General features: G+C 38.0%; 1 protein-coding gene across 3 annotated transcripts; it reads right to left on the reverse strand.

The window, feature by feature from the left end:
* Nucleotides 1–59: 59 nt before the first annotated feature.
* jak2a (Janus kinase 2a) lies at nt 60–24,370 on the reverse strand. Of its 3 annotated transcripts, none has more exons than XM_087791285.1 (24): nt 24,104–24,370; nt 18,417–18,699; nt 14,819–14,942; nt 14,630–14,750; nt 12,397–12,542; nt 11,314–11,599; nt 11,046–11,165; nt 9,957–10,114; nt 9,769–9,880; nt 8,599–8,785; nt 8,416–8,537; nt 6,868–7,002; nt 6,694–6,781; nt 6,407–6,534; nt 6,198–6,336; nt 5,977–6,128; nt 5,605–5,755; nt 5,400–5,533; nt 4,211–4,400; nt 3,671–3,795; nt 3,421–3,593; nt 2,092–2,209; nt 1,813–1,926; nt 60–799 (listed from the first exon to the last, which is right to left on the reverse strand). In XM_087791285.1, exons 2-24 carry the CDS (start codon nt 18,676–18,678, stop codon nt 677–679), a joined length of 3,408 nt encoding a protein of 1,135 aa, XP_087647411.1. In that variant the 5' UTR covers nt 18,679–18,699; nt 24,104–24,370; the 3' UTR covers nt 60–676. The 3 variants fall into 3 exon arrangements, with proteins under 3 accessions (XP_087647411.1, XP_087647410.1, XP_087647412.1); XM_087791284.1 differs by having other exon boundaries at nt 11,314–11,602; XM_087791286.1 differs by lacking the exons at nt 60–799; nt 1,813–1,926; nt 2,092–2,209 and having other exon boundaries at nt 3,417–3,593; nt 11,314–11,602.
* Nucleotides 24,371–24,863: the final 493 nt, after the last annotated feature.

Here is a 24,863-nt window from a genome sequence, read left to right on the forward strand (position 1 = left end):
TTCTTTTCCTGTCGGTTTTCATTCACTTCTCAACATGAAAAATAAAGTTTACATCAAGATGTGGAAATGAGTTTTAATAACTTAGGACAGAGAGTCGCACACACAGCGATTATAAAAAATAGAATAATTACAAAAGACGATACTTTGTTGAAGATTGTGAGCCAGTTTAAAAAAAAAGTATAAAACACTCTCAGTTGACTGTACATGAAGAGACACTTCACTTTTTTTGGTGTTGAAGAAAAGCAAATGAACATTGCAGGTTTAAAAAGTGATCAAAACTTTTCACAGTTTGTCATCAACCGACGAGTTTTTATGAATGACTGTGAACACATTACGTAGAAAAACAAGTCTGTTGATGTCCAGACTTTGTTCTTTTGAACATAAGAAACGACTTTGTTCTGGACCTTCTGCACTCACTGAACGACAGGTGAGGATTTAAGGCTAGTAGCAGGAAACATTGATCCCCCAGATGATGACAAAGATTTCATGGTCTCGTGTCTTCCTCTGGGCGACGTCTGCACGAACAAAGATGGAAGAAAACAAGCCACCGGGTCGAGCTTCTGCGTTTAACTTCCTAGCGCTTCCCTTAAGAGCTGGAGCTCCCGTCTCCACTCCGGCTGTAGCCAACGTCTCGTCGTTCATACGACCTGCGGGTATTTTTTCCCGACGATCCGTGTCAACAGTTTCCGTCCAGAACGTCAAAGTTATCTCGGAAAGTTTCCAAAACTTGGGCCAGGGCCTTGAAAGTGGGTCGCAGCCCCGGGTCGCCGCACCAGCATTCGGTCATCATCTTGTGGATCTGAGGGAGGACGGATTGTTGCATCGTTACAGCTTTTTTAATCGGGTTTAAAACGTCCTCAGTTTAAATGGTAAGAACAGCATAGATTTACTCTTGTACTGTATTTTTGCATCAACTCTAACTCGTTTGTTTAGCATTTATTTTCCTTTTGTTAATATTTACATTTTTTGAGTCAATATTCAGATCATATTTAGAAAAAAAAGAGACTTTATTTCATTTTCTTTAAGCAAATATTTGTACATATTTTTAAGTTGTGTTCATTTTTGTTGTTTTTTAGCTCTTCGTTCCTCTCTTTTGAAATGGGCCCTCACAGGTGTCACAGTATATTTTCTGGCCCCTGAGGAAATGTTATTTGCCAACCCTGCTCGATGACGACATGAATAAGCAAACTATGACGGTACATTTTCACTCCTAGAGTTTTAAAATCTAGTTGTTTTCAACTGTAGTACTTTTCTACCCATTTAAATAAAATATTTCTGACTCATAAACACTGCTTTCTCTCCTTCTCACTCCCTCTCAGTAAACTCATCCCTGCAGCTAGATGTGTAAGTCAATCATAACCATCATCAGTTACACAAGTACCAAAAATAAAAGTTGTCAAACTCGATCGATCGAGGGAGAAAAGTCTTTACAAAGTTGGTATCATGGCCAAAACATTTTCCGAAAATGTCTGTGATCGTGTTGTTATCCATTTTGAAGGTTAAATCCATCTTTAATTACTGTATTCTTACGGATTCCTTTCCTTTGATGTCAGTTTTACTCTGATTGAAAGTCTCTGATTAGTTGTTGAACTACAGCGGGCCGCATAAAATAACTGTTTAAATTGTACTTATAGTGACTCATTTACAAGTCTGTGAAAGCCGTGGCCTGTAATTGGATGGAGCTACTGCAGAATTGCAAACATAATGACCATCATATGCCGTTTGGATCTATAGAAAGGATCCATTTTAGAAGAGTTACGGTAATTGAGCGGATCCTCGGGTGTTTGGCGAGAGGTATCTGGAGTCACTGACCTCTCTGGGACTCTTCTCCGGGGCAGGAAGTCTGTATCCTTGTTTCAGCAGTTTGGTCAAATGGTAGACGATCATCTGACCCTGCTTCTCGTGGCCCATCTTTTCCATGAACACCTGCACAACAAACCTGGTGTTAGCAGTTGATTACGAGCTTCAAGCAAACCCTCCAGTTAATGACAGCCTCCAGATTTGATTAGTAACTATTCATGCGGAGCGATAGTCATGCTTTCTCGCAGCAGGGGGTGAGTCACGTGACGGAACGAAACAAAAAGTGTTTACCGCCGGTGGGCTGCAGTTTTTGTCACTGTAGGTAAAAAGCTCGTAGAGGACCACGCCGAAGCTCCAGATATCTGAGGCCACAGAGAACTTGCTGTCGGTCAGGGACTCCGGCGCGTACCTTAGAACAAAATCAGTTCTTAGAAATATGGAACAAAAAGCTGTTTTTCATTTTGATTTCATTAACTTTCAACCATTTTCACAATATCTGTATTTTTATAAACCCACATGACGCTTCCCCTGAAATATAAATACACAAAATGACCGCAGACCTCTGCCAAGAAGCTTTTTAATCTTTTATTCAAGTTTTTTGAGACCCCAGGCGTTAAAACAACTTGACACATTAAACCTAATTTGACGCGCCATTGCTTCTATGTCGTCATGTGATCGGCTACACAGCACATGATTGGCTGAAAGTAGTTTGGTACTCTATGGTATGGTCTGGTGGCACTTTTATGCCAGCATGTATATCAAATTAAAGATCTTTGAATTATAAAATATTGAATTTAAAGAGCTTTGAATTAAAAAATATAGAATTTAGAAAGGCTTTGAAATAGAAAATATAGAACTTTAAGGACTTTTAATTAGAAAATATTGAATTTAAAGAGCTTTGAATTAGAAAATATTGAGTTTAAAGAGCTTTGAATTAGAAAATATTGAATTTAAAAGACTTTGAATTATAAAATATTGAATTAAAAAGACTTTGAATTATAAAATATTGAATTCAAAAGACTTTCAATTATAAAACATTGAATATAAAAGACTGAAATATAACATATTGAATTTAAAAGACTGTGAAATAGAAAATATTGAATTTAAAAGTCTAATAGACCATATCCAAACATATTTTAATGTTTGGATTCGATTTTTGTAGGGTCTTATATTTCAAGGTCCAAGTTCAAGTCGCTTTATGCAACTTTTAACAAATTATTTGAATCACTTAAGTTAAACTTATGTTTTATGGATGTGATTGATTAGTTGACAGTGGTTGCATTGCTTCAGTGCTTTAGGAAATAAATCCATATACCTTTTTTCACCCAAAATGATTCCCCTATATTTATTCTATCTATATCATTCATTCTTTTTTTAGCATTTAAAACACCATATATAGAAATAAGCTCAATGGGACAGCAGGTGGCAGTAGTGTTCTGGAACTCGCTCACACAGTAGAAGTGAAGAAGAAAGAGCTGCAGCTGTTTCTGTTGCTTCAAAAGCTTCACGAATAAAGAAGCTCATTTCTTTCACCATCAAAATAAGTGTCTGTTTTAGCTTCAATACAATGAAAATGATGTACTTTGTGTCGTGAGGCGCTTCAGTACGATGAGTTCCTACCAGAATATGGGACTCTCTCCCGGCTCTCTGACTGTGTAGTACTCCTTATCCTGCGGCAGCACCTTGGTCAACCCAAAGTCCCCGATCTTCACCCTCATCTCGCTCTCCACCAGGATGTTTCTGGTCGCCAGGTCTCGGTGGATGTAGCGCTTCGTGGCCAGATAGTCCATCCCCTGGCAAAAAAAAACAAACATCCTTGATCACAAAAGATCCTGAAACGTTCGTGACGTAAGCGACTCCTCTGCACCACCTTGCTGATCTGCAGCGCGTACAGCAGCAGCTTCTTGGAATCAAAGTGCCGTTTGTTCTTGATGAGATAATCTCTCAGGCTGCCGTAGGGAAGATACTCCATGATCAGGCGGAGGTTCCTACGTCCTGAAACACACCAATACGTCTTCACTCAAAGGGGGCATTTTTAGGGAGGGAAATCTAGACGGATCTGTTTCATGAGAGCGCTTCATTGACGCCCCGGGGCGATGAGGGTGGAGGCTGCGCCGATATTATTAGGTAGAACAAAATGTGCAGCGCTGATCATATCGAATCACGGGGGCAGATATTGAGGGGTCACATGTTTGTGAGTCACACCTGAGGCTTTAGAGATATTGGGCGACGGACACGAGACATCTTTTATAGTCTGTTGCAAATCAAACACAGGATATTATCCATCATACAAACAAAGTGGCATTAGTTCGGCTAACGTTTGTCTCGAAGCCAAAGTCTATTACCACCCCCGCGGGTACTCGGCACACACACATCTGACCGTTGCATGAATCAATGAAAAGAGATCCACCTGCACTGTAGCAGACTCCTTTGTATTTGACGATGTTTTCGTGCTGCAGAGACTTCAGGATGTCGATCTCGCGCTCGAAGTCTCGGAGGTGCTCGGCCGTGCTGTGCTGCAGCTTCTTCACCGCCACCACCTCGCCCGTGCAGTCCTGCAGCGGGTCGTACCGGCACAGCTCCACGCTTCCGAAGTTCCCCTAAAATGAAAGACAAGGACTTGAAGAATCGTGCGCAGGAATGATCTTTGCATAGAAATCATCTTTTTAACCCTTTAACAACCATTTTATGCCCCATTTCTTGAGAAGAGTGAAAAGATGTAAGACATGTGCAACAAAAGTACTTAACATTTTCACAAAATATATCTATTTTTTAAATGAGACATAAATGTTTTGGTGTAAAATCGTGATGCGTTTAAAGACACCATAAGGTGGTTTATCTTCCTTGATTTATGTGAAACATTAGAATTATTTGAATATTACATTTTAGTCAGGTTTTGCCTTGTTTAGCTCACAATTGTTGTAAATTATTTTCCCCTTTGTCAGTTTGGATTTTCTTTTTCCACTTCCGCCTAAACGTGTCACCCCATTCTTGTCATTGCACCGAGCCTCCTCAGGGGGGCGCACAAATCAACCACTGTCTCCTTGAAGGACCTTTAGCCAACAAGTAACTGAAGCGAAAAGTGGCGGAACATTTTTAAGAAAACAAAGATTAAAAATAAGTTAAGTGACCACAATAATCTCTATTTCACGCTAACAGTTAATATAATATAAATATAGAATTTAAAAGGCTTTGAATTAGAAAATATTTAATTTAAAAGGCTTTTAATTAGAAAATATTGAATTTTAGGGGCTTTTAATTAGAAAATATTGAATTTAAAAGGCTTTGAATTATAAAATATTGAATTTAAAGAGCTTTGAATTATAAAATATCGAGTTTAAAGAGCTTTGAAATAGAAAATATTGAATATTTGTATTATTCTGTCAACTTATCCTTGTCTGTCAGGTTTAACCTGCACTACTAAGCATAACTTTAACTTTTTCAACTTAACTAAAAATGTCTGATAGTTTTCACTTCATGTTCCATTATTACATTTTTAATTGAATAGTTAATAAATGAATGTATTGTCACCTGGTGAAACTATTTGAGGTTATTTATACTTTATTTATACAACCAAGTGTAGAAGGTGTTGTTCCTACTTTGCCGAGTTGTTTGAGAAATATCAGGTGTCTCTCCTCAAACTGAGTCGACTCGTGGCTCTCGGCGCTCCAGGGAAACCCGACGCCACGAGCTCTGTTCGGCACCATGTCGCTCTCCACCAGCAGCTCGTAATCTGCAACACGACGACGTCCGCGTCACCAACTGTACCTCCACACTGAGCGGATGAAAAATGTGTCAACGTACCTGGAGTGAACAGACTGTTGAGGTCTCGGATGATGGCTCTGAAGGTGGGACGGTGGGACGGCTCGTAGTCCATGCAGCTGTTTATCAGGTTGGCCAGTTCCGTCCATTTCGGGGCAGGGAGCTGATGCCGGTCCTCGTAGAACAAGTTCTTCTGTGGAGGAGATTCACGGCAAGTTTAACAAAAAGATGGAGATGATAAAATAGTCTTTAAAAATGTCTCCAGGCTGAACAAAATGTATATTTATCAATCTGTCCGTAATAATATATATCTTTATAGGTCACGACATGAACATGTAAGTTACTTTGAGCACCCGGGTCATTAGTTTGAAACAAGTATGCTAGTAAAAATGAGCTCTGTCTAGATTTTATGACCTTAAAGCTGTCCAGAGTGCTGAGCGGCTTGTCTCCTCCGCTGCAGATCTCCCACAGGGTGGTCCCGAATCCCCACTTGTCCGTGGCCAAGCTAAAGTTTTGAGCATTCTCGATGCATTCCGGAGGCACCCACGGGATTCTCTCCAGCAGAACTAGAACAGCAAGATTGAATAAACATGTTGGATATAGAGACACACACACACACACACAAGTCCTCTCACCTTCTCGAGGCAAGACTGTGATGCTGATCCCAGGATCACTCAACTTGATGAAAGGCAAACTTCCTGTTGTCCGGTCCTCCTTTCGGATCAGGAGAACATTTTTGGCGCAGACGTTTCCATGAAGCAGGTTCTTGTCCTCCTGCGGACCGACACACGATGATCAAAGACATGGAAGAACTGCAGAGATTCTGGCGAGTAGTTCTACCTACAAGGTAGTGCATGGCCCAGGCCAGCTGTTTGGCCACTTCCAACTTCCAGGGGATGTTGATGCTGCTTTTGTTCTTCTTCAGGTAGGTGTCCAGGGAACCAAACTTGCTGCACTCCTGCACCATCATGTCTGCGAGACATAACAACATTTGACAGAGAATGATATTGATGAGCTTGAAGGATTGTGTGTATCAATTGATGTGGGATTTGACATCGCAAACCAACAATTCATCAGACAGTTCGAATGGTTCGTCCTTCTAGGCTTGTGTGTGTGTGTTTGTAAACTCACTCTCATCTCCGTGGACACACACACCGTAGCTGAGAAGCAGGTGTTTGTGTGACAGCTGGCTCATCATGCTGGCAGCTTCATAGAACGACTGGAAGGACATGCAAACATCAACATCCCTCGAATGATCGATGAGGTGTGGTGGGAAAATAAATAAAATAAAGATATGAATAAAACCTCGGAATAGTTGCGCTGAGCTTTGTCCAATATCTTGATGACAACGTCTATCTGGTGCACCTCGCCGTAGTCGCCGAGCTCCTTCCTCACGCCGCTGAAGATCTTCGTGAACGTTCCTTGACCGAGACTTTCATTCTGAAATATTCAGTGTTAAAACATCTTTTTATTGGCCTATTACTATGTTTACTTTTTGGGTGCCCACACACAGAAGTATTAATAACAAAAGTGTGAACGGTGGTGAGAACTGAAGGGTCTCCACCACAGTACTCATGTGCATTTGTTTACAAAACAAGAAAAAAGTTTAATTTTCCTGAAAGTTAAAAAAAATCCTATCATTACTTCCACGGTTTCTAAAGCTTCCAAGAAAAGTTATATGCAAGAATTTACTTTTTAATACCATTTAAGTGTAAAATTAAGATTAAAAAAATCCAAATGACTCATTAATGATTTTGAAAACCTCACTCACGTTGCCTGATACTGTTTTTACATAAAATTCTCATAAAATATACACTTCCCTAAAGCAAAGGTCATTATCCAGAAATTTCTACAAAAACAACTTTGAAGAAGAACTTCTGTTTATGTTAGTTTTGCTATTGTGCATTTTAACGGCATTACATTAGATCAATTAATTTATTGCATTTTAAGGATTCGCGGGATGTAAGTAAGTAATTTATATTTATAGAGCGCTTTTCTAGACCAGGGTCACAAAGCGCTTAAACAATAAAAAAAAAATACTCAAAAATACATACTAAAAAGATCATAGTTAGTTATGAAAATAACTTCCGTCTGGGACCCACTGCTGTAAATATAGTTGTGATCCCGGGAGAGTAGTCGAGTCGCTGAGACAAAGTCAACTTTTCATTTGTGGACTTTCTTGACCTTGTGTTGCCACAGAAACTGATTAATGTTGTGCTATGATTACATTGTTGTAGCTAAAAATGCAGCTTCTAGTTAAAACGTTTTTCTCTGGCTTCTATGATTTATTTTATGATTCTTTAAATCACTTAATAAAAGGCTGAACAAAGAAGCTGATATCTGAGTCAGTTCCGACTCAGTTTTTCTTTTCATGATTGGAAAATGACAGCAGGCAGTTAACGAAGTATTTGTGATTGTGCGGTCGCTTCATTGACCCCCAGTCGCGTGAACTTGAATTGCTTTTAAACAGTAGATCAGTCTTCAGTTTGGCCATAACATGTTTTCCACAAACATTGTTGTTCAGTTTGATAAAAATGGTTAGCATTGGGACACCTTTACCTAAAGTTTCTTAAACTATTATATAGATAGATAAACTTTATTGATCCCTTTAGAGGTTTCTTTCGGGAAATTGCTTTATTACAACTAGCTGCACATAATGGCTTTACCACATTTGGCAATCTAAGCAAATCTTTCCTCTGGCGCTTTCTCAATGTCAGATATTCTACTGAATATTCTCATAAATGTTTAATCATTACATGCAACTAAAATCATGTCACGAGCACAAAGACCACCATGTGTTTATGGAGTCAGCGCTGACATGTAGAGAACACTTGAATGAAACATAAATCTTACAATAAAGAGGTCTTCTTTTCGGATCTTGTGGAAGACCATCTGGCTGATGTGTTTGTGAGGGAAGGGGGACTCGGGAACCTCCAGACCTTGGCTGTTTCTACACACCAGCAGGTTGGATTTGTCTGAAGATATGAAGAGTTTGTTAAACCAGATACGAACTTCATCAGGTGTGTGGAGACCCACGTTTGGGGTTGGGTGGGCAGCACTTGGTCAGCTGGAAAGTGTAGCCATCAGTGCGAAGCGCCTCCTTCTGGTAGCAGTGGAGAAGTTCCTGGAGTGAGCCGAAGCTCCTCTGGGAACCGCTGAGGATGAACTCGCCAGACTCCTTCTTCACAATCTGGCAGTGCTTGTATTCCACCATGGAATCGTACTGAAGACAGTAGAGACTCAAGTTAGATGGATACATTGAAGTATAATAGTGTATAGCTAAAGGATGATAGACATGATTAGGGAGGGAAGTAGGAGCTAATGTTGATCTTTCACTGACTGTAATAACATACAATAGTGGAGAGCAGTTTAAAAATCAACATGATGTTTTATATATTTTAATAAATATACAGGTATTTGGTGTGGATTTTTTTTTTTAAACACTTAATAACAATAAGAAGAAACATTTGAATAGTTTATAGTTAAAAGAAAGTAGCAGATGATTCAGACGCTAACTCTTGACCGTTACCTCCCTCTAGTGGTGACAGATGCCATGATACGAAAAAAGCAGTTAGTCACGACTATGACTCAAATCATGCGTTAAATACAAAGGAAATGTGTGTGAATGATGAGAAGTCGCTTTTGTAATAAGACTAACAAGTTTGAGCAAAACACAAATCAGTATTGTTTTTTTTTATTCTAAAGTTCCATTTAAAAATGCCAAAAATATATATAAAAACTAAATCAAGTCAGAACAAGAAAATGTGATTGTAAAGAATCTTGTTAAAGATCACATCATTTGAAAGTTGATGTTTAAATTAAATATTAATATCTACACATATGTTTAATTGTAGGTCTGCGTCTGTGTGTCATAGGAGAATTCCAGAATTTCCTAATCCACCTCAGGATACTCACTACTCTAGTTATTTGGTTTTCAAATGTATTTCTCGTACCCAGGAAACCCCAGGTATTTCTAGTAGTTATTTAATTACAATATTAAGTTTATATAAATTGTTAAAAATAATTGAAACTGAAGTACAAAATGGAGCATTTATGTGGATGATGAAAATATTCTCTGACGCTTCAACTGATCCAGAAAAGATTCTCTCATGATCATATTTGTAGTTCACAAAATAGCAACATGACCAAAAGAAGTTGAACGACCAACACGGGGGCGTGAGAAGATCAAAAAAGAGACAAACTTACCCCGACCACAAAGGACATGAAGAATGTATCGTAGTCTCTGGGGCTACAGCGAAGAATGTAAAGGCCCTGGTGGTTTCCACTGCGACACAGTTTACCTACTGTGAACTCCATCCTGCCTCCACAGATGAAACACATCTCACTGTGGTTGTTCAGTTAGCAGGTTAGCAAGAGTCTATGACAACACTCACGACACGGGTCCATGGCAGTAGCTCTGGATAAACTCCAGCAGTCTTGGAGGTGCGACTTCTTTACACAGATAATGATGTGCATCTGCCACCAGCCTGTAGTATCCGTCCACCAGTGACACAAATGAAAGAGCCTCGGACAGAGTGTGGAACTCCAGTTCCTGAGTGGACAGAGGATTTTAGTATTTGTTTTTATTCTACACAATGCTCATAACCTCAAGTCAGGGGTGTAATCAACATTTTGAACAGAATTATAGTAAACATTTTTTACTCAGATTAGGTGAAATCTTTAGGAGAGTTGTTGGTAAATGTTAAACTAATATTCAATAGGTAATTTTTGCCTGGCAAATGGCCTTATGAAGTGTATTTAGCTACTGTGTGCTCTGATTTACTGAAGATCACCTTTATTTAAGAGATAGAAAAAACAAGAAAAAATGACACATAACATTTTCTTTCAGTAATTTTGTAATTATACAATACAATTATCCATCTATGTAACTATCTTTCTTGATCTATTTAACTATCTAACTTGACCATCCATCCATCCATCCATCCATCCATCCATCCATCCATCCATCCATCCATCCATCCATCCATCCATCCATCCATCCATCCATCCATCCATCCATCCATCCATCCATCCATCCATCCATCCATCCATCCATCCATCCATCCATCCATCCATCCACCCACCCACCCATCCATCCATCCATCCATCCATCCATCCATCCATCCATCCATCCATCCATCCATCCATCCATCCAACAATGAACCATCAAAAGACTCTCAACTTTGAAGATATTTGATATTTAAACAGTACTGCCTTTAACAAGTACAGAGAGTTTCTGTTCACAGTATCATAGTTTGGGAAAATGAAAAAAGAAAAAAAAAAGAGTGTTGTCACGTATCATGTCACAATGTTCCACTCATTTTACCAACACACCACTAGGGGGCGCGTGGACTAATCAATAAAGTTCCTCATTATTAGCGTGAACAAGTCACAGGACACTTCTATTACTAAGATAAACACAGACTAATGAATGATTTAGAGGTGCATGTGTCATCTGTGGTGAAGAATACTGTGAACTGTACCAGGGTCTGGTTGTCCTGTCTTGTCAGGGTGACGATTCGACTCTCCACTGAGCCGTCTTTATTAGATTGTTTGATGCTGATGTCAATCACCTCAGGGAAGTCACAGTAGTTCTGGAGCTCCTGGACATGCGAGAATAATCTTTCTGAGTGGATTGATTGCCCGAACAAATTCACACCAATGAACATGACTAATGGATTAGGACCAGGATGATTAATCAATCCGGATTATGCAGATGCGTCGTCATGGTAACCGTCACTCAGTTCTTACCTCTTTGTCTTCGGCCCCTTTTGACCACTGGATGCCTGTGTTGCCCGTGACAACAATGGTCACTTTACGAGCGGAGAGGTCGGTGACCTGGAAGCGCTCGGTGTAGAGAGAAGGAAGCAGCATCTCCAGGCTCATCAGGTATTTCAGCCGGAGATTACAAACTGTTGCCTTGCACTCGCCCAGCTGATGGATGAACTTCCTGAAGCGGAAACGGATCCTCTTACGAGTCAAGACGTTGTACTGCTGGATGCGACTCCGCATGCAGCTCGGGAGGAAGGACTTGTAGCTGCTTGAAGGAAGAATGTTTCTAGTGTTAGGCAGTGTGAGTAAAAATACATCTTTCTGTGGATACAGATGAGTTAAGACTGAGTGAAAAATACATTTTCGATTTTCGATTTCTACCTAATGTATTCTAGATGCAAAACACATACCATCATTTCTGGACTACAGCTACTTTTTGCATACACCTCGATCTCTGTGCCTTAATACTTTTTATCTAGCCGTTTTACTGCTGTGTTACAAGATAAAATCTAAAAATGTTAAAGTAGCACCTTATTTTGTTATATATATTTTCAGTTGATAATAAAACAAACCTATTGCTAGAGATTTATATGGTCCTTTATGCACCCCAACATCTACTGTTCTTAAATGTAACTTATTTACTTCGACTGTTTTTACTTTCCCATAGTAGTAAAATAAGTTTTCTTAGCAGGGTTAGAAGCTCAGTCATATGGCAGAGACTCGAATCAGAGAAGACAGTTGCTCAGATATTTATTCCTGATGAATCCTCCCTTCTCAGGTGATGTTTAACGCAGGAGGAGGTCCCGGGGCAGAGCCAGGGCATACTGTAAAGTATGGGTGTTTAGCTTGTCACAGGAACATTCTCACAGGAAAGCTGGAGGAGGTTTCCATGAGCCCCCGTAAAAGAAATGGATGGATAAGAAGGCGCTTGATTTTTGATTTTTCCCAACAAATATATCTATACATAGCTAGTTTCATGTCAATTATTGTTTGCAAAAGACCACCTAAATATAATGAAGTTTCTTTATTATAGATGTAAGCAAAACACTTCTCATATCAAACCTGGTATCGTTGTAGATGTCCACAGGTGTCTGCCCGTGCTCTTTGGCAAGTCTCATAATGTCCAGCACTGCCAACCCCAGACACTCCTCCTGGGCATCGTGACTCAACTGGGTGTGAACCTTGCCACTGAGATAGTCGCTACGCCACTGCATCAGAAGAAGAAATTTGAATTTAAAGATAAATTTAAAAATTACATAAATCTGTGTACGTGTGTGTATGTTTGGTTTCATCACACGTTGCAGTTGAGCTCCATTTGAGTTACGAAATGACTTGGAAGAAGAAAAAAAAGCCACAGCCAGGAAGTCGAAGAAAATCTAGTGGCATGTCTAAACGGGTTCATGTATTACTGAATTCTAGTTAAAGCATTTTAAAGAGAAGTGTGACGTGTTTCTTTTTTTTAGCCAGTTTCTGTTGCGAAATTGAAACAGTCCCGTTGATGATTGCTTCCTGTTAATGATTTTATATTTGACTTTTGATAAAAAATATTATTATTTCACAAAAACATTCTAAAAAAAAATGTAAATATAAATATAATAATCCTGTATCTATGGATGAAACATTCAAGAATGGTTAGTGTCTAGAAGGAGAAAAACACAGAGATAATCAAGATAGAAGAATGAAAAGACAATATCACAAACAGACTCATTCTTCCTGTAGAAGGAAGTTTGGTAAATACACATTTTGTTCTTAGACTTCTAAAAGATTGTGAGCTTGTGTGTGACTCAGTTTGATACTCCTGCTATACTGCTCATGATGTGCAAATCACTCATCATGTAGAGGTCTCTGTGTAAATGGGTCTAATTTCGATTTGTTTAACACTGTCTGATACGAAAACATGACCGCCAAAAATCTTAAACAAAGCTCTAAGGAATACCTTAAATGACCACTACTAATTCAGATCTCTATGTAAACTCAAAATATATTGTCTGTCCGTCTGACTCCCTCCCCAGATGTTACATTAGAAAAAAAGAAAAATTGTTATGAGTTGTTTTTAATGAATGTCACAAAAAAAAACAGATAACCAGATTCTACAGAATAGAATTGAATTGCATTTTCACCGAATGTTGTTTCCTATTAAACTTATTACCGTGGAATATATTTAAAGCAGGAATTAAAATACAAAGATTTATGGAAGTAAATGAGTAGCCTGGAGGACTGCTTAAATTTGCTAATATTTATGGTTGGGATGGCTAAACACATGACCAATTGCAACAAAGTGGGCATAGTTCGGAGAATGGCAATGGCTCTTATAGCGTTTGAAAAAGGAAGATTTGTACTGGACATAATTTGAGACCTCATGGAGTACATTATTTACTACAAACGTCTTGGCGATATTACACATCTCTACTTGTCAGGCGATCATGCTTGCTTTTCTGCTGAACCAGGGGTCTACAACCCGCGGCATTTGTCTGTTTGAAGTTGTTTTTTTCTGGAGAGTAAACACAAAACTTTTTCAATCAGAAATATTTGTTGAAGATTCACACACCATATTTTTAGCTTAATGAAAAGATCATTTTTCCATTTTGAACACCATTTTTTTGGTATAAAGATTTTATTGAGAAAACGTGTGTTCTGATATATAACCTACTGTATTAATGTATTGAACTTCAGCAGTCAAACAGATGACTATGACTCTGAGTGAATTTAATTTAGTGTAGAACGCTTCTAAAAGGCCCTTGACATGTTAAAGGTTCACCTGTACTTAGCCATACAGTCTTTCACTCTAAGATAGAATCCTTCATCAAATTTCCATTAACAGCCAAACAAAAGAAAGTATTTATAACAAATCTTAACATTACATATATGGAAAAATGTACCGTTTGGATCCTTTGTTGAATGTATAAAGGCATTTTTTCTGCAAGGTGCTTAACGCACATAAATATTTTCACATGACCATCGTTGACAGTAATATAAGAAGCACAACTGTGGAAAAAGATCAAGTGTCTTCATGAAAGACTCATTGTTAGTATGTAGTAAACTGTCATAAATATGTGGAAATGCATGTGTGCGTGTGTTCAATACAGGAGAAGCTTTGTTTCTAAACATAAGTCACTTCGACACGCTTGCGTCCTCACTTCCTGTTTTCAACTTCAACAATTTGTCAAACAAGCAAATTTAACCCCGACCACATTGATGTATGTTGCCAACCACACAGGAACAAAGGACGTCTTTTGTTTTTAAACATTTGAATCGACGAGATTATTTTGTTACTGACACAAAATTGTTAACTCACCTGAAAAAACAGATATGCCATGACACTTTCGTCCATCACTGGGCTCTCGGTGCCTTTGGAAAAACCATAGCGGTGAGCAAAAGAGGAGCTGCCACTGTTATACCAGCCAGGGAAATAAAACCTGCAGGAAAACCAAGAGCTCGTCAGTATTTCAACACTTCTGTTAATGTATACGAAGACTGTTTTAACCTGATTCTGAACTGAAGGTTTTCTCTGGAGTTCTCGTGAAGTTTGAAGACATGATTGGCAGGAAACCACATCTGATCACTGTCCCTCATTAGGCCGAACAAGTTGAGGTACAAAGGAGCGATTCCTGGATGAGAACAGTTACTGGGTCAGGTCAGGTGGTTTGAGTACAAGAGTTAACACAGTGCATCTTGAGAGAGACATCCGATACCTCATCAGCTGTGAGTGTCTATTTGAGCAGTGATTAAAAATATTTTCAGTCAACACTGTCACAGCCTCAGTGACGTCATCAGTGGTGCACGACAGCCTATTGAATGCTCGCACAATTGCAAATAAGTCCTTTTCTCTGAATGATCTCTTCACAAGAGAAAAGTTGGATTTATTGTGTCTTACAGAGACATGGCAGAGAAAGGAATAGTTTGTTCATCTTAATGAACTCTGTCTTGCTGGCTACCCACTCACCAAAAAGGCCAAATTTTAGACTTAGTGTTTACTCTTGGCCTGGACATTTGTAATGTATGTAAATGATGTCCATCTGAGTGATCATTCTCTTGTTTTGTTTAACCTGGACTTCATCCCTGAACCTACGCCCTTGAAAGTTAGGTCTCAGAGGCATGTCATCTCAGCCGATACTGCAGACAGTTTTTCTGCTATTTTTGACCCTCTTTCCTTCAATGACTGCCTTAACGTGGACAATTTGATTCACTGTTTCACTAATCATTGTGTTGAAATACTAGATCAAGTGGCACCTGTTAAATCGTACTTGACAATACAGAAACAGTGCCCTTGGACAATTGAAGATCTCCTGAGTCTGAAGAGACGTTGTCAAAAGACAGAGCGTCCCTGGAATTCCACTAAACTTGAGGTGCACAGACTTCACCTGGGATCTGATGTCTTCATACAACAAGATGATGGAAACTACCAGATCTGATTACATTCGAAAGCTGATAACAGCAAAAAGGAAAAACCCCAAAGTGTTGTTTGACACGATAAATTCCCCTGTGTGTCCAGCTGCTCCAATCAGCCCTGTCTTCTGCGAAGCTGACAGCAATGCATTGTTGAGGTTTTTCACAAACAAATTAAATTGATAAAAGAGAAAATCGCTAACTGAACTGGTGAACAAGATGAAACCTTTCCTTTGCTCGTCCTTCCTTGTAGGCTCTTTATTCAAGTGTTTGATGTAATTGGCCCCTGGGTTAACGAAATGGTGACCTCTCCCTTTCCACATTTAAACATGCCATTGTGGAGCCTTTACTCAAAAAGCCAGACTAACCTCAGTAATTTCAGGCCTATTTCTAAGCTCCCATTGTTGTCCAAGCTCTTGTCCAAGGTGGTGTCTGAGCAGCTGTCATTGTCCAATTTCATACTACTACCTCTGGTAAGATAGTTAAGTTCAACTCTTGCATACTCTAACGCATAATAGGAAGACATATTGTTAAAATGATATTTTTCTCATCATCTCTTATGTAAAGGAATTTTACACTGACACTTGCTAGCAGGACTAGTTCATATCAATGATGCTGAGGTGACATTAAAACACATTTATAAGTGCTTTATTGGTATTATTATTGGTAAAGGAGTTGAGATATTTAAGTAAGGTAGGAACACTGTCGTGTGTTTACAATTACAAACAACAATTGTTCAAATTAACCAAATTATGTTTTACAACATTACAGTTATGTTCTTTCTTTGCGCTTTGTTCTTGTTTTTGCTTTTCTGAAACTTCTATACCTTCTATCATCTGCTGTGTAATGGAAACCTAATTTCCAGGATGAGATCTCCAGAGGGATTAATAAAGTCTATCTAATCTAATCTAATCTAATTATGTGGTGTTGAATGTTTACTTTAAACTGTTAAAGTCATTCTGTACTGTAGCTGTCTGGAACTAAATGTTAATTATGTCTGAGCAGTTATTTGAGTCTTAAACCAGAATTCTAATAAGGTAATTATAATGTGTGACTTCTTTCCAACACAGTCATTCATTTTGTATGAATTAAAACATTTTCAATAGTGAACTTGATAAAGCTTTTTACTTTATACATACACTTGTGTGAGCTCTACTTTTAACAAAAAGTTGACGCACAACAGGAAGTAGTCCTCAGCGTGGCAACAGTATGTAGAATCGAACACCACATAGGAGGAAGTTAGGTTAAAGAACCAGCAACTAGGGACTGTTCCGTGTTACAAGTGTCTTTACAATTATAGCTAAGACGTCTTCTACAGCATTGGCCTTGTGTTGTTCATTCCTTACCTCAGAAAAATGAACCTGGCATTCATTAATACTGATAATATAGCCATTTTGAATGTTTAACTTAAAAGTATATTATCCCACAACAACTTATTTTTCATTGACCATTTTCAAACGCTTACATATCCGTTTGAATTTAAATTAAATAAATATATAACTTTTTTTTTGGGTTATCTGGTCACATGTGGCGAACACAGGGTTGGACAATAAGATTTCCTGAAGGGCCACATTGTAAACTGTGACTGTTGTGAGGGGCCAACAAGGCAAAAGAAGGAAAGAAAGTTTAATATTATGGATGTTAAATTAAGGATAAAAAAAAGGATAAAAAATAAATTATATATGTTACGCATATTATGTCATTTTTCATTCATTTAGAGATTCTTTAGAAAGATATATATTTTTATATATATAGTATTTTTTTGTAAGTTATAACATCATAAATAAGCCAAAAGGTCATATAAGGTGTTGATTAATGTCTCCTCATTGTTAAGGTACAAAGGTCTCTTAAGTGTCTCTGCTGTGATCGGTCAAACATCGAGGTTAGTCACCATGCGTCATCAATGCCAGAAGTCTCCACCTCCAAGGGACTCGTTGTGTAAATAAAGCGGGGTGTGATTATAGCTAGCTGGAGGAGTGAAGCCATTATTATGTCATAATGGACTCCGCTCTCGTAACCTCTCGTTTTCTAAGATTACAGACGGGCAGAACTTTCAAAGTAATAACTTCAAAACATCATCATGATGAGAGACTTGGACTTAGTATTCTGTCTTTGAGGAATAAATGAATGAACAGACGATTCATTAAATGAGAAATATAAGAAACGTGGCTTTGTTACTTTTCATTATAGTTTCCACAATTTATTGAAGCGGACGCTTCTTCAAATTCAAAATATATGTCAAAATAAATCACCTTGTAACAGGGATACTACACAATGTGTGCTAGTCCTTCAATGAACAACATCCTGTAAAAACATGCTGCAAATAAACCACTAGCTATGAAGACCTTTCAACTGTGATGAAACCCTGATGACCGTGACAAAAAGAAAACAACAACCAAAGAAAGGGAGAAAGAGGAGAGTGTGTGAAAGCACAAAGTGTGCTTGGAGAAGTTTGCTGGTTCTTATCTCCAGGGGAATGATGCAGGCGGTTCTGGTAAGAGCAGATAAAGCTGAGAAGAGGACCGAGTTGTGAAAACAGAACACAACTTCCTGATTTGAGTCCGTTAGAAAGAAGGATTTCCATGATATAATAATAAAAAAAACACTTCCATTGCAACAACGTAGCTATTTAAAACGCATCAATAACAATTTTTAAAACGGACTTTCTTTTTGGAAGACACAAGATTTTGACTGACCACATGCTTTCGCCGCTTGGACGCAGAGCTCCTCGGCCACGTAGTCTCCCGGTGGAAATTTGAGAAGTTGATCGACGCTTCCACTTCCTCCCCCACCTGCTCCTGACTTTCCCAAATAGTAGAGGTGGACACTCAGAGTAGCAGACTCCATGGTCATCTTTGTTCCAAGGGCAACTTCTGTGACGTCTGGCAGGAGGTCATTGTGAGGCGCCGGAGGGACGGAGGCTGATCCGTCCATGTCCGTTAACACGATGCAGGCCATCTGCTGCTGAACAACTGTTGACTGAAGACAACAATGATTGTGCTGTGTTAATAAATGCATGCTTGCAAATAAACACAGTTTGCATCATGAGCAACATGCATATAGAAAGCATTTTTTAAATCATGTATAGAAGGTATGAATTGTGTTCAGGCAGTATTAGGGTGTGGCTATTGATCGTAATATTAACATAATAATCTCTAATGTGTTTGGAAATGTATGTGATTAACATAGTATTAAACAGAGTTGGATACGACAAAAAGAAAAATATGCTAAAGGATAAAGTATAAAATAGTTAATCGTGGAAAAGTTCATTTTATTTGTCAACATGATTTAATAAAAAAGATTGTCGATCATAACTAATTTTAACTGCGATGGATAGAACAATACCTTAATTATTCCCTTATTCTGGAAATTTAAATTGTCACGGTAGTTCACAAAAAAAAGATTTAACATATATAGTAATATTAATACATAAAGTACATGTATAAAAAATAATAAATGCATTTAAACATATTAATGAAAAAACGAAATAACAGCATAATTAATGATAATGATAGAATAGAACAATAATAAAATAAAAATATCATAAAATAAGTAGATAATGTAATTATGAATAAATCAACAACAACAAACATTCGTTCACAAACACTACAAAATACAAAAGTGAGAGGGATTTATAAACATCCATTTAAACATTATATTCTGACCTGACAGCAGTAGGAGAAGCATCAACATCAACATCAACATCAGCTATTTAACATAATTATATAATAATGATTGTCTCTTGTACGACAACGTGACATTTATGGATTCAGGTTAACTTATTCAAGCAAGAGTAAGGGAAACCAATGTGAGTATATTGCAGTACAAATATTTAAAATCCTTCGGACAAATTAATTCTACAGCTTGTTCCCTTTAAGAGATGCAAAGGGGCCGAAGCCTGTCCCAGCTAATCAGGGAAAGAGGCCAGTGACACCCTGAACATGTAGCCAGAAAGACACACAAACACCTATGGACAATTTAGATTATTCAATCAACCTCTATATGGTTTTGGACTGTGGGAGGAAACTGCAGTTCCTGGAGTAAAGCAGATATGTTACCTCTAAAGAAAGAGGACACATGTTAAGTGACCTATAACCTTCTAGGCTTGTGCTCGACAATAGATTTATTAGGGGAAACAAAGTAAATAGTGAAAAGTGATGCAGAAACACAGTACACACCCCTGGTTTGCTAAAAGTGCCTCGAAATGAAAGACTGAATCCTATGTGTATCACTGTATCGTATTCGATTCATTTCTTTTCACCTTTAAATAAATAATGTTTCTTGCAATTACTAATTGTCTTTGTTTCGCTGATCAGACAATTGAAAATCCAATGACTTCTCTGGTTACTGACAGAATTGTCTAAACAGCAAAGCAGATCGTTTACATACATATAAAACCACCATGAATATAAAGATTACAGTGATTTAACTTATGTGTTTATGCCTTGGCTTTGTGATGCTAAACATCGTCTCATGAGAGGAAAAAAAAATACAGTTCTAGCAACTGCTTTGTTTACAAGCAGACATAATGCAGAATTGGTTCGACCTTAAAGTCAAATTGTTTACACCCAAAGACGCTTATCTTGCAGCAGACAGGCCCGGACTAAAGCCAGTTCTACGCTGGGCTTTATCTGAGCGATGCTTGTGATTAGTTGCCAAGTGTAGTAAAACACCTATGAACCGTCACAGTGAACCATCATTGTCTCCTACAACCATTTAACTGTACAAATGTCTTCAGGACATTTCCAAAACAACACCTGCCTGTTCAGCGAAGTGAGATCTCAACTCTGACTAAGACAGATCGAATGCAAGTCAAGTAGGATGAAAGAACTAGAAGTGACAAAATTTGCCTCTGGGTGAACAGGAGAACAAGCACAAACGGAGGAGCGATCACAGAGTTTATGATGAACACATTCATCGTAAACTGCTGATTTGTCATCGATTCGATGAAGGATACAGAAAACACATGAGAGCAAACATTCAGATGACGGTGAGAAACTTGACAGATGCAAAACTGGTGTTTAAAAGTACAACGTGAAAGTTATTCCATTGCGCATCTGTGTTGTTTTTATGGGGGAACATGCATGAGGGTCCCTGTTTGAAAAAATGTTTTTCTTATAAAACTAAAACCCATATGATGCAATTTTCTAGAAATAAGTAAGTAAGTAAGTAAGTAAGTAATATTTATTTATATAGCGCTTTTCGAGACCAGGGTCACAAAGCGCTTAGACAATCAAAACAATACTCAAAAAAGTACATACTTTAAAGATCAAGATAATACTGAGAACAACACAGGAGTTCAAGAAATTCAAGGAAAAGCCTGAACAAATAGAAACGTCTTAAGATGTTTCTTAAAGGAGTCAGTAGATCCATCAAGCGCAAAGAGAGAGGAAGATCGTTCCAAAGCTTAGGAGCAACAGCCTGAAAAGATTTCTCTCCTCTGGTCCTGAGCCGTGTGCGTGGAACCATAAGTAGATTCTGATCCACAGACCTCAGAGCCCGGAATAAGGATGGGTGTTTTCTCACAAATTTGTGTTGGCTGAGCTTTCCACTATTTTTAGGCAACGATTCAAGAAGTAGAACCCGACCACACAAATGCACTGAAAGGGACACTGATCCGTTAAAAGGAAGTCTGAGTCAGAATATTCAGCTACAGAGGAAAGTTGAAAGTGTGTGTCCAAAAAACATTGATTCACACTATAACTGTTTAAAGCAGCACTGGGTAGTACCTTAATATTTTTGTACTAAAATAACTTGTTATGACACATCAACTTAAAACTAGTTGAATGACTCATACTGTGACTTGAGGTGTTTCGCGTGATTTTTATTTTCACTGTAAAAGTTCTTGGGGATGGTTGTGGTACAAAAACAAAGTTAAAGTTATGTTATATTTACAAAGCCGTTATAACACATAATATTTCATCATCCACAATCTGATTCATTACCTAATTCGTCCAACTGCTGAAAACCGGGACATGGCAACTTTTTGACGTTTAGTGAGTGCTCATGGGAAATGTGGTCTCCTGTCGGGCTAAACACTAGCACTTTAGTCCACTGGCGTCACTCGACTTCAAATCGCATAGAATTGCTTTAAGAAGATTCGGGTTCAATAAAGTTTTGTTATCGTTTCCGTAAGCAAGACCCTACATTGCTTCTGATGGTGAGCAGGCGAGCTGCGTAACAGCCTACTGCCATCAGTGTGTGAATGGGAAATAATTGTTGCTTTGGAGAAAAGTGTCTTCTTAAAGCATGAATGTAAATCTCTTCCTCTACTTTTACTAAGTGATTTTAAATATCCTGATTATGTCTTAATTCCCTTTGCCTAATCCCAGGTACTTCATACTTGTTTCTTGCTCATTCTTTAAATATATACATATCAGATGTTGTTGTAAAAACAAATTGACAGATAAAAATATGCTCTTTGTCCTGTTCTATTGTCTTTTTTAGCTGTTTCCGTTAAAAGCCACTAGTAGTGTGTGTTTGGCAATAATCTGACGACACAATAAGTATCAAGATACAGGGACAAATATATTGTGATATATTGTGATATATTATAATATATTGCGATACTGTAGGAACAGGGATATATTTGTAGTATTGCCCGAGTACTTGACTCTGGTGTTGCAAAATGTACTATGTAATGTGTTTTAAAAGCTGCTGGGTGTCAACTGTATCCTCTTATTCTCAGTCATCACCAGGATCTCATAGGATTTTATTGTTTCCTTAGCTGCGGACGACATAATGACTGCTGCTAACTAGTGGTCGGACGTCAAAATGCCACACAAAAATGAACAAACAGCTGTGAATATGTGTCAATTTTAAATAAAAGATCAAATAATTTAGTTTTGAACCCACTTTATTGAATTGTAAACAGTTAAAGAACTATGGTAAACAATTTAATATGATTTGAAGCGAAAACATACTTTTCATATTTTTTTAAGAAAAAAATGGATGTTAAATATCAATACAGTAAAATAAATTAAAAAAAATTGGGATATATCATCTTATAGACAATATATATACCATGGGTGGCACCCCATGTAAATTGTCTGTCTGCGTCAATGTATGTATGTATTTATGTTTGACTCTCATTTGTATTTTGGTTAAAGTACTTGGACCTGCCATGACCATGAAAGTGTTGAAGAAACAAATTGGCCTTTCCATGGTCAGTGTTTATACTATAACATGTTAGACATCCTGGGAATTATATAATAATTATATAATAAGATTTAATACAAAGAAAAAAAAAACATTTATTCCCCCGAGGTTGTCATTCAAGCAATCTCGGAGATAATATTTGAGGCCGTCAGTGTACAATTGGACTTAAGGTCTTAATTAAATCCATCATTCACCTCTTTTATCGTCTTAATATGCGTCTCATTTCATCACAAGCCTGATATGGTATCTGTAGGTCAGTGAGCACTGATTTGTGAGAGCAACACTTGAAAGAGGCAACTCTGTGTGTGTGTTTAAAAAAGAAAAAAGAAACAATAACGAAGGCAAACACAGAAAAGAACAAGGCTACGGTCACAACATGAATGACTGCAATTGAAGTTATTTTCAGACATCCGGTGTAAGGTGGCCCGGGGCAGCGAGTAAAGAGAACCAACAACACTACGTTTATATAATGACAAATGAAAAACCTGTGGTTTTTACTTCCTTTACTTCAACAGAATCCAGTAATACAAGATGACAAACAGATTAGAGTTTCTTCATAGAAGTGAGTGAATTCCATGTGTTATTGTTTTATAATAAATATCTAAAATTACAATAAAAAGGACTCAATTCATATCTAAACAATCTGTTTTCTCCATGGATACACACAAGCACCTTGGTTATCACAAAATATATGTTGCTGACCAGTTAATTGTGTGTTTTATACTGTATTGAAACTACCTTAATCTTACTCGAATCATTACACTCTCACTTTGCAAAAAAACAACAACAAATATAGGAATACTGTGAGTGTGTAACACGTCTCTTACGGCGTCATAACAGAATCAACCACAAACTGTAATAATACAATAATACAAACCGTAATTAATTTTTTTAGCAAATAAATATGAATAAACTTGTGGATTGTAATACACAACAATGTAGTGCTGGTTAAAACCCAAGCTAAGCATCCAATAATCTTGCTTCTCTTGGTTTTACTCATCCTTCAGAAATACTTCTCAGCATCTGAGCCAGTTTTTACTACATTTCTCCATTTAAATAGCATTTCTATCCATCACTGTTGAATAACGTTGTTGTATGATGTTTTCATTATTATATTCACACCATTCTATTCACTTTATACGTATATATCGAAACTTAAATGACGTTTTTACTAGTAAACAATGTCACATGTTGCACTTCAATATGAAATACTTTAAGATCTTACTTTTAGTTCATTCGTTCGCTCGTGGAGTCTGGCGGTGTCTGTTGTCCTCTGGAGTCCAAATGTTTAGAAGTTTATTCAATCTTTCATAAGGTTTCCAAACGCTCTGTGTTTAAGCGACACAGCTGGATGAGGGTATTCGAGGCTAACTGCTGCTGCTATGAAGAAGAACCGGGTCACGGCTGGTCTTCATCTTCCCAGGACTGTCTCACCTCAATAACGTCGAAGCAGAGAGTTCTGAACCAACATCCTCGCCCTGCTGTCTGGAGCCGCAGACACACAGTGCGGTTGGAACAGGCGACACTGACTGGGGGTGGGCGTGAGGAGGAGAAGGGCGCCCCCAGGCGGCGAGAGGAAGAAGCTGCTTCCGTGCTCGAGACCACCAGACGCGGATGTTTGTTCCCCTCAAGATGGATGAAGAGCGAGCATGTGCTGTGGTGGAACTAAGGAGAACTTAGTAATTCCAACTGAATTTGAGTTGTAACCAATCTGTTTTTTGATTCTTTTTTTTTCATTTCATGAGCTCCAAAATGTAGGTTTCAAAACATTTTAAATAAAGTGTTGAGAAATACATTATGCACGTTTAATGTCGTTTTAATGTAGCTTTTACTAATTTGTGTCACCAAGAACATTGTCTTCAGCATCCACGGCAACATTTGTTTTTATATGATTAATTGATTACAATACACCTATATTTCTACTGAGAATAGTCCCAGGAGTACACCAAAAAAGTAATATAGATTTATATATTATATCAAAGCAG

This window comes from Callionymus lyra, chromosome 5, assembly GCF_982586985.1.
Source record: "Callionymus lyra chromosome 5, fCalLyr1.hap1.1, whole genome shotgun sequence".
Lineage (NCBI taxonomy): Eukaryota > Metazoa > Chordata > Actinopteri > Syngnathiformes > Callionymidae > Callionymus > Callionymus lyra.